At 34.3% G+C, this 9683-nt stretch overlaps 1 protein-coding gene across 1 annotated transcript; it reads left to right on the top strand.

Moving 5' to 3' along the window:
• Positions 1–2738: 2738 nt before the first annotated feature.
• On the top strand, positions 2739–9106 carry LOC105348483 (trimethylguanosine synthase). Its single transcript, XM_034458984.2, has 11 exons — positions 2739–2826; positions 3797–3894; positions 4246–4489; positions 4681–5764; positions 6208–6322; positions 6584–6682; positions 6832–7424; positions 7810–7941; positions 8280–8496; positions 8597–8675; positions 8772–9106. The coding sequence occupies exons 2-11, from the start codon at positions 3797–3799 to the stop codon at positions 8979–8981; spliced, it is 2871 nt and encodes a 956-aa protein (XP_034314875.2). The 5' UTR covers positions 2739–2826; the 3' UTR covers positions 8982–9106.
• The last annotated feature ends 577 nt before the right edge of the window (positions 9107–9683 follow it).

Raw genomic sequence — 9683 nt, 5'->3', positions numbered from 1 at the left:
CTATCCTGGCAGTGTAACAGGGAAATCCGACAGTACGAAAGAGACTATAGACTCTTCAGCAAGGAGTTTCTGCGCTCAGAGGCAAGAATGAAAGAAAGGATGGAAATATTAAAGAAACGAAAGCGCGAACTGATGGAAAGTGGTGCTCACTCGTCCGTTTTATTAAGAAGGCGTGTGCGACAACCGAACCCTAAAACAGATACATCTTGGCGTTTTGAAACAAACTTGGACAACAGCTGTAAGATCATTGAGATTTTAGTTACCGAAGAAGAAAATGTCGAACAGCCTGTAAAGCCCAAGTTGCGCCGAGAACAAACTATTTGTGCCGACTCCTCGACTTTGCTTCCAGGAACTACAACCGTTGCTGAGAAAATTCGTAGTCTTTCTTCCACCCGTTCCACCGTTAAAAACAAAAGACAACAACGGATTTCTTCTTTTTCGGGGCATCTAAAAACCACTCGATAGGAGACAGAATTTTCCAAGGAAATTAAAGATATATATTAGATCAATGTATGAGATCTAACGTACTATGTATGTACCTATGTACAAGTATATTTCATTCTAAGACTGATTCGACCGAGGTTTTGGCAAGATGTTATGATTGACACAACTATGTTTATAGAACATTTGTTTAAAATTCTTGAATGTTCAATATATTTATTATGAATTGTTTTCTGCAAGACTGGCATCAGTCTGCAACCACAGAGATTATCTTCAAAAATACATTTCAACAGCGTTTGAGAGTTGCATTATTCATTAATTGTGAGGAAAGATATAATCATGTACTAGTATATAAAACACAAGGACGGTGATTTGTAAATAAAACAATGTAACACTCTCTCTCTCTCTCATATGCAAATGCTAAGATTTCCTAAGGGGTGAATCCAAGAATTTCCGAAGGAGTGGGGATAGGGTGAAGTTTTTTTTAAACATGTTGACAATTTTCAAGTAAAACAAAACCTATTTAATTTGATAGCTTTGCTAACTTATACTGAACCTCAAACTCCTGTAATGTGGTTAGGGGTATGTGCAAACTTCGAGTTTTTATTTATAACTTGATTGCCTTTATGATTCATTAAAGAAATTATTAAACATTATTTATATCCTATCAAATAGCAATACTCATGTTTCAGTACCTACAAAATAAACATTCAACTTATTTTTACATGTAAAACCACTTCGGTATACATTGTTTGATTGATACCATTCAGTACAGTTCTCGGTAAAACACTGGTAGGTCAATATGTAAAACATTTACTTTCCCTCATGTCCAATTTAAATTCGGCAATGTCAATGTGAGGTTTTTTTTCTAACAATAAAGAACAAAGAAAGTACAGTGTATAAATCATTTGGACAACTTGAATGATAATCTTTCAGTGCCTTTTTTGGTGGATTTAGACTGTACTGAATTTAAGGTGGCTCTATATACCCACAGTTTATTCCAATTTTCAATGAAGACCACAAAACATATACTTATCAAATATTAAAATGATGATATTGATACTATAGGTATTTTTAAAGAGTTTTTAATGTTTTTTCGTGTTTTTGTAAAATAATTTTTTAAAAGTTAACTATTAACAAATTGAAAGAATTGTTTTGATCATATGATGGATATTTCCTTCAGACACATAAAAAAATATAACGCTTCATAACATTCAAAAATTTTATCATTGCAAATTGTTTAGTATTTCCCCAAAACATAATTTTTTAAATAACTTTACTCTGTTGACAAATCATCTGAAAAAGCTGTTTGATGTTTTAAGAAAATGTATTCTAATAAATGTGACGTAAAAAATTGAATGAAAATCATTACAAATAACACAAAAAAGAGTTAAAGAACATTTCCTAAATTTTGTGTTGGAATGATAAATCATACATATTTTCATTATAGGTCTATATAAGTAAATATTATCGCTTTAATGCAAAACTAAGTCAAATAAATAAAGGGGAAATTTAAGATATAGGATTTATGTATCACAACCTGAGATAAATTCAAAGCCACCCTCCCATCCCCTGAAGGTTGTATGGAACAGATGACGATATTAATGTGGATTAAAGCACATTATGATTGAAATACTTTCACCAATTTTTAATTTTCTTTTAAGATATTTAACAAAAATATACGATTTAAAATTTTGGGAAAGGTAAAAATTTTAAAAATTCCCAACTGGATTCGAACTTATATCATACAGGTTCGTAATTAACCCTTTAACCAAATGCAAATTGATAAACTTTTCAAAAGAGCGGTCCCCATACAATTCGCCTCAGTTTAAATCAGCCAGTACCGGAATTACATGCTTCCAGATTTACTTTTTCGCGTGCTGCGTCATCAAAAAGTGGTGTATAGAGCCACCTTAAAAAGTTTTAACACTTTTTTAACATATAGGGGGGGGGGGGTTATGTGAAATTAAAAGTTTTCGTTTTTGGAACACGAAGAAAACGACAAAAATTGTTAATTTTCACAGGTTGCTTTTTACACCAAGGTCTCACAGGCACTTGATGTTATAGGTAGAGAGTAATATTTTTTTGTGAAATAAGCGTCAGGTGCTTGCGCAATGTCTGAAGCTCCCGGTCTAAAAAAAAAAGACTTGGGTCTTTTTAGAACTGCAGCTACCTCATTTTTAACATAACAACTATTGGCATTAAAAAAAAAATAAAGTAATAGCTTACAATTACACCCCCCCCCCCAAAAGAAGGGGGGGGTTACGATTGTAGAGCTCTTTTTCATTGGAGGTAAAGAAATGCTAGAGAGTGTACTTTCATTTTCACATTATTGAACGCTGTGAGCACGTTTTCAATAAGAACTGGTTTCCTTGAACAATAAGGGTAAGAAACACATAAAGCACAAAGATCTTGTGCGTATGTGAAAACCTAATAAACATTTTCAACCGCACAAATGCTGTCTGCAGAAAAATGGATTGTAAATGGTTAATAGCACGAGTAACATATAAATAATATTTTACCTGTTTCAAGTTTACCTTAGCGATGATGATGTTTATAAGCTTTAACAATTACAAGCACCTGCTAGAACCATCTCAGTACATTTGAAAATTAACAGTATATTCTTAGTATTTGATTGCAGTAGCCACAAACTTAGTGCCCATAAATTTTTGTTTCTCATATCAAAGGGAGTAAAATTCTTATTTGTAAATATATAATATAGTTTCGTCGAAGAGAAATTTACCTTTGTTTCACTTCCCATTTATATGATGCTTTTTTTTAATATTAAAAAGAAATAAGTAACATTTTAAAGCTCTTCATGGATTGTTTCACTATGTCCAGTTTGAGGTACGTATTGACAATTTGTGGTACAGAATACAATGTGATCAACTTAATTGAAGTCTGTAATAGCTCAGCAGTGAGTGTTGGATCAGAATTCTAAAACAAGACAAAGGAAATAACATAGTTGCTTAACTTAGCCAAACATACTGAAATCAATATTTTGAAAATGATAAGGCATGAATGATAAAATATGCAATATTATAAATGGTTTTATACCAAAAATTAACTGTTACAGATTATCTGCAGTTTCACCTATTGTTGTTTTGATAGACCAGAACATCTGACAACAGTTTGATCGCTATTTGGTTTCTGCTTAATTATATGTTTGAGCAGCACTATTATAAAAATAATATCTCACTGAATTAACTCAAGTGCTTACCAGTACTTGTTTTTGTTCTGTTTTGTTAGTTTGGGTATTAAAGGAGGGAGGGGGGAGGGGTGGCATTAAAATTTATTCAGTCACAATTTAGAATCTGGCTTTAGAATGGATAAGGACTGGTGTTCATTTTGACAGATGTGCTACAACTGGAGTCATATTGCTGACCTGGAAGTTTATCTGCAGAACAATGACCGTGATGTAGTCACCTGTCACTGTACCAGGGCATCCATTAGGTGAGGACATCTACTGTATATCTACCTACTCCTTGATTAAAGGATGTAACAACCAAGTGTGTAGTAACCTTTTGATAAGTCAAGTATGCTTTGTACATGACAACATGTATATACAACCTCAATGTACATGTTTATTAAATACTACATTGTATATATATTGTACATTAATTTATAAAGACACTGTATCATCTTACTTGTATGTTGATATTGCATTGTACAAACTGTAAACTAGCTTTTATTCTTGAAAAATTGTTGCAGGCTCGCGATAGCCTTGTTGTAGCTATTATTTTTCACTAAATGTACCCCAGTATATACAATCGGCATTGTACATGTATATATGTATATTTTCAGTGACAGATATTTGTGCAGATTAGGAAACCAAGATCAATGGGAGAATGCTAGTGATGAAGATAGTGATAGTATCGCTGACTTGACAGAGAACAATGAAGATAAAGAAGATGAATCAGTAGATGACAATGAAGCTGTAAATGAGCAAGACACAGAGGATAATAGAGAGTGTATAGATGAAGAGGCAGCTCTCATGTCCACTTTAGGGCTACCAACGTCTTTTGGCTCCAAAACATCTACCACAGAGGTGCCAAATTTTGATTAGAATTTGACAGTATTTTGAATATTAAAGAAATTCATTTGTTTTATAGGTTACATAATATTGCTTTCATATGCTAGAATGTTTAAAATGCTTGATGAAAAATCATTCATGTTGAGAGTTACTGCTGAAATATTAACCAATATAGTCCACTATAGAGATATCTTTACATTTTACAGAAACCAAAACCAAAAAAGTCATCTGGAAAAAAAAGAAAAAAGCAGAGTAAACGGAAAAAGAGTTCACAGAAATCAGTCCATGATTCTTCTTTAGTTGAAACTGGGGACATGTCCAACAACAGAGATCTTCAATTTGAACCAGCGTGGCAAAGCTACTGGGAGCAGTATGGGGAATACTTAGTGTGGGAGGGATGGGTAAATAAATATCCAGAACAGATTGACTCTGGGATGTATTTAGGGATTCCCTGTATAGCAGAAGTAGAGGTAGAAACTCAAGTAGCCGTGAGGGAACAAGATGAAGTAGAAAGAAAGAGTGAGGAGAATAAAACTGAGACTGTTTTACCAACTTGCTCTGGAAATAAAAGTCCAAAGGATGTAGGTTTGGAAAGTAAAGAGGATGAAAATAATGCAGCATCAAAAATTTGTGATGGAAAAGAAAAATTATGTGGAGGAAGTCCGTCCCATGTCTTCCCACAAGTGTGTAACAGGTTTCAGGAATCTTACAATGCTGCAATTGAAAATGTTATGAAAGAGAGAACAGAGAAGGAAGTTGTGAGTGACAATGGAGATCAGTCATCCTCAGTGACAGAAAACATTGCAAACCAGCAGACAGAGATGGTGAATCTGATGCACAGCTACTCTTATTCTGGGCCTCCTCAACAGTACGAGAGAGAACAAGATCCTCAAGTGGATGAGGAGAATTCCAATGGTGTCTGTGGAGATGATGAAAATGAGGTGCCTATGGGAGAACATACAAGTCAGGAGAATTATGATATAGCTTGGCAGGAGCTCTGGAATGAACACTACACAGAATTGTATTGGTACTATTACAACCAGTTTCTGAATGAGTTCAACAAACTTAAGGTTCCCAGGGAAACAGTCCAGCAAACAGAATCACAGGGAGACAAGGAAACTCCTCAGGAGGTTTCAAGTGACCATGTTTGTGGGGACAATGTGGATGATGCAGGAGAGGCTGTTGATATCAGGGAAGATGAGGTGGAAGATGGATCAGGGGAAGGCAGGAAGAGGAAGGCAGGCAACCAGACTACACAACAGACAGGGCAGCAGTGTACACCAGGGACCAGTAAGTGATGATAGGGGCATGGTCAAGATTTTAGGGAAGAATTTTCATATGGTGTTTTCTCATTTTAATAGGAAAAATGTTTAACTGAAGTATTTTTATCATGTGATTTTTTACCCATTAGATATACATGTACCTTAATTAAATGGTTGATTAAAAATGCTTATCTAAGGAATTTTGACAGATTATAGTTAATGACTGGTACATGTATTGTAGATTCCTAACATGACACAAGAAATTAATATCCATGTAACATCGCAGCTCACAGATTTTAAACCTTGCTTTTATTTTTCCGACTGACGTAAACTAAATGAAACTGTGATAAAAAAAAACCCTGGCATTTATGATTATACATAATGGTTGATTTGCAGAGTTAAGTACTCATTTAAAATAAGGAATCTACACCACTGAATTGTTTTCATCTGTACTTTGTCTGTGTTTTGTAGGTGGTGGTAGCAGTGGACAATCCACCAGTCAGTGTGGGGGAGGGGCTCTATCAGGTGGGACAGGGGGTGGAGACAATGATCCCCCTGATGACGGGCCCAAAGATATCCCCAACAGGTTAAAGAGAACTTATTGAAATCAATGCACCTTAACTTTTAGGGTCTTTATAAAAGAGTTAAGTGTTAAGTAGCACAGTTCATGAGAGTATAAATGGTATAGTCATTATACATAAAGTGCACTGGTAATTTTCCACTAATCTGGGTGCAGAAACAATTAGTTAGCCTGTTCGCTCAGTACCTTACGAAAAAGTTGACCCTTATTAAAATTGCCACATGTGAGAATGGTCAACTATGATATCTATTTTTATATCTTATATAGCCATTCACAAGATGATGTCCCTTTAGAAGAAGATGGCAGGGAAGGATTGAAGTTCATGGGATTTGCTTTAACAGAAGATAATGAAGATACACCAGAAAGGTATAGATATGAAAATAAAGTTGAATTTAATTGGAAATTATATTATAATGTATGTTTTTAATAGTGAAAATTTATTTTAATCCTATAACAATGTACATGATAAACTATGGTAATAAAAAAATTAAAACATGAGATTTTCTTTCAAAAAGACCTGTAAAAACTTCAAGAATGACAGTTGGAAAAATAAAGTATCTTGATAAAAAGGCATTGCGGAACAGTAAGAAAATGGACAAAGGAAAAGAACCCTCTCACTTCTGGTATGATGATAAAGGTGAAAAGTTAACGATCACAAAGAGTAAGGCCCTGAATAAGGCGAAACGATTTCTTGAAAAGGCTGATGATGATGATAGAAAGTTAGATCAGAAAATGAAGGGTGATCCTGGTGTATGTAATGAGAGCGTGTTGGATATAAATGACTCGGATTCTTCTTCATCTTCTGATGATACCAGTAATTCACAACAACTAAACCCTGGACTTCAATATCAAAAAGATCAGGAACAAAGTGAAATTGTAGACTCCAAGTTAAATAAAAATATTCACTCTGAAAAAGAGGTGTCAGTTGAAACTCAGTGCTTGGAAAATGAGACAATACAAATTACCAGTCACAAGAAGAAAAAGAAGAGAAATAAAAAGAAAGTGAAAATGCCTCTAGAAGTGGCCAACAGTGAGGATTTGAGGAAGTATTGGGCCCAGAGGTACCGCCTGTTCTCTAGATTTGATGAGGGCGTTAAGCTGGACAGAGGTATGTGTACACAGGGATAATATCTTCATAGACTGACTTGTTCTATGATAAATTAAGTAAGTAATTTCTGACAGTTTCATTAAGGTGATGGGTTAATACGCAAGTATAAATTTTCATAGCTAATTATTTATACCTATGTGGGCACATGGTGTATATTTAATGTAGTCCCTGATAGGTGGAATAATCCTTAAGGTGGAGAACTAGGTCTATATTACAATGAACAGAGTTCAAACCTCAGGAGAGGAATATACCTTTGTTGAACCAACACATAATGGACATTCTATATCCAAGCACTCTATGAATCTACCTTTATATGAAACTTTTATCATCTTACTACATTCATTGATCTAGTTTCACATGAAACATTTCCTTGCTCTTGTTACAGAGGGATGGTTCTCGGTGACCCCTGAGAAAATAGCAGAGCACATTGCAGAGCGATGCCGATGTGATGTTATTGTGGATGCTTTCTGTGGTGTAGGGGGAAATGCTATACAATTTGCATTCACTTGTGAAAGAGGTATATTATATGGTTATGTGATGTGATTGTGCTGTAAATTAAGCAAATTTACTGTGGTTTCATCAATATTTGTTGAATACTAAATCATCATTGTTGAGTTTTTCACATATCAAAATGTTCATCAAAGAAAGATATCTGATAAAACATTGCATTGATAAATATGTTATCCTGAAAACTGTGAATTTAATTGAATCTACAAAAACATTTTGCCCACGAATGCTTTTGAAATCATATTACCTGTATTTTATTCTACCGTGGGTAATCGAGCCAAAATTGTATTCTACAGTGGTCATCAATCCTTAGTCACCTAATTTTGAGGATATGTTTTATATTTACAGTTATAGCAATTGACATTGATCCTGACAGAGTGGCAATCGCCAAGCACAATGCCCGAGTGTACGGGGTGGAGGACAGGATAGAGTTCATCATCGGGGACTACTTCCACGTGGCTCCTAAACTCCGGGCTGATGTTGTGTTTCTGAGCCCTCCCTGGGGTGGTCCAGAGTATCTGGGAGCAGAAGTGTTTGATCTGGAGACCATGATTGAGTTAAAATCATATCCTTTTACTAGAATGAAGATATTTTTTGTTCTAGAAAATAATTAAATCTGTTTTTAAAGGACATAACTTTTGTGTGTATTTTCCTTAATAATGTACTTCAGCAATTTTTGATGTAGCAAGAAAAATCACAGACAATATTGCCTTCTTTGTTCCAAGAAATGCAAATGTTGAACAAGTAAGTTTGAATGTGTTTGATTTTTATTTCATTTTTTTAAAACAATGAAGAAAATACTTGTAGGATAACTCAGTAATTTTTATTTGACAATTTTAGCTGACCTATTTGGCTGGTCCTGGGGGAAATGTGGAAATCGAGCAGAATCTTTTGAACAATAAACTGAAGACAATCACAGCCTACTATGGTGAACTTGTGCTGGAAGGAGAGCACGTTGAGGAAGCAGCACAGAATGTGGACAACATTGCAGAGATTGAAGAAACCAATCAATCAGATTCAACTCAAGAGACGGGGGACATTGAACATTAAACTGATATTCATTAAGATGCATAATTACACTATTAGCAGAAAGAATAAACTGTAGTAAGGAAAAGAGAAAAGTTTACCATAAAAAACTCTAAAAAATGCATGAATAAAAAAATTCACATACTCAGTTTATCTATTAAGTCATTTATAAAGATATTCAATACACATATATATATTGACATTGTGTTACATATTGAGCATTGACCAAGGAAAAAAAAATACATGTACTAGTAAACAGCGTGTTTCTGGTTCCCTGGTTAACATTAATATACTTACTGAAAGTACATTTAAATTGATTTTGATTTCAGTAATTATCATTTATTCTGGCTGATGACTAAGAAGACAAAATAAATTAACCATGAAAGATTGTTAGGTAGAACAAAAATTGCTCAGTGGCCAGTACAGCAAGTTTTGAATATCACAAATCAGTGTGCACAATATATTAAAGGCTAGGACTTGGCTGCACACATCAAAAGATGCAATTTACTATTAACGGAAAAATAGGATTAGCTTTTTTAAAATTACCTTGAAATAAAGATAAGATGAGCACTTTTGGAATTTATTCTAGTTTATCAGATCTACCAGGTACTTTGTTCAGATATATGTTCATCTTATTTTTATGCTAGGAATTAGACTTTGTAAAACTGATTTGTCAGAGTTATGACAGTTGGCAATTGTTCAGGTGAGCAATACGGCCAGTCGACC

This window comes from Magallana gigas, chromosome 7, assembly GCF_963853765.1.
Source record: "Magallana gigas chromosome 7, xbMagGiga1.1, whole genome shotgun sequence".
NCBI lineage: Eukaryota > Metazoa > Mollusca > Bivalvia > Ostreida > Ostreidae > Magallana > Magallana gigas.
The sequence above is the reverse complement of the archived record's forward strand: the minus strand, read 5'-3'. Positions and strand labels throughout refer to the sequence as shown.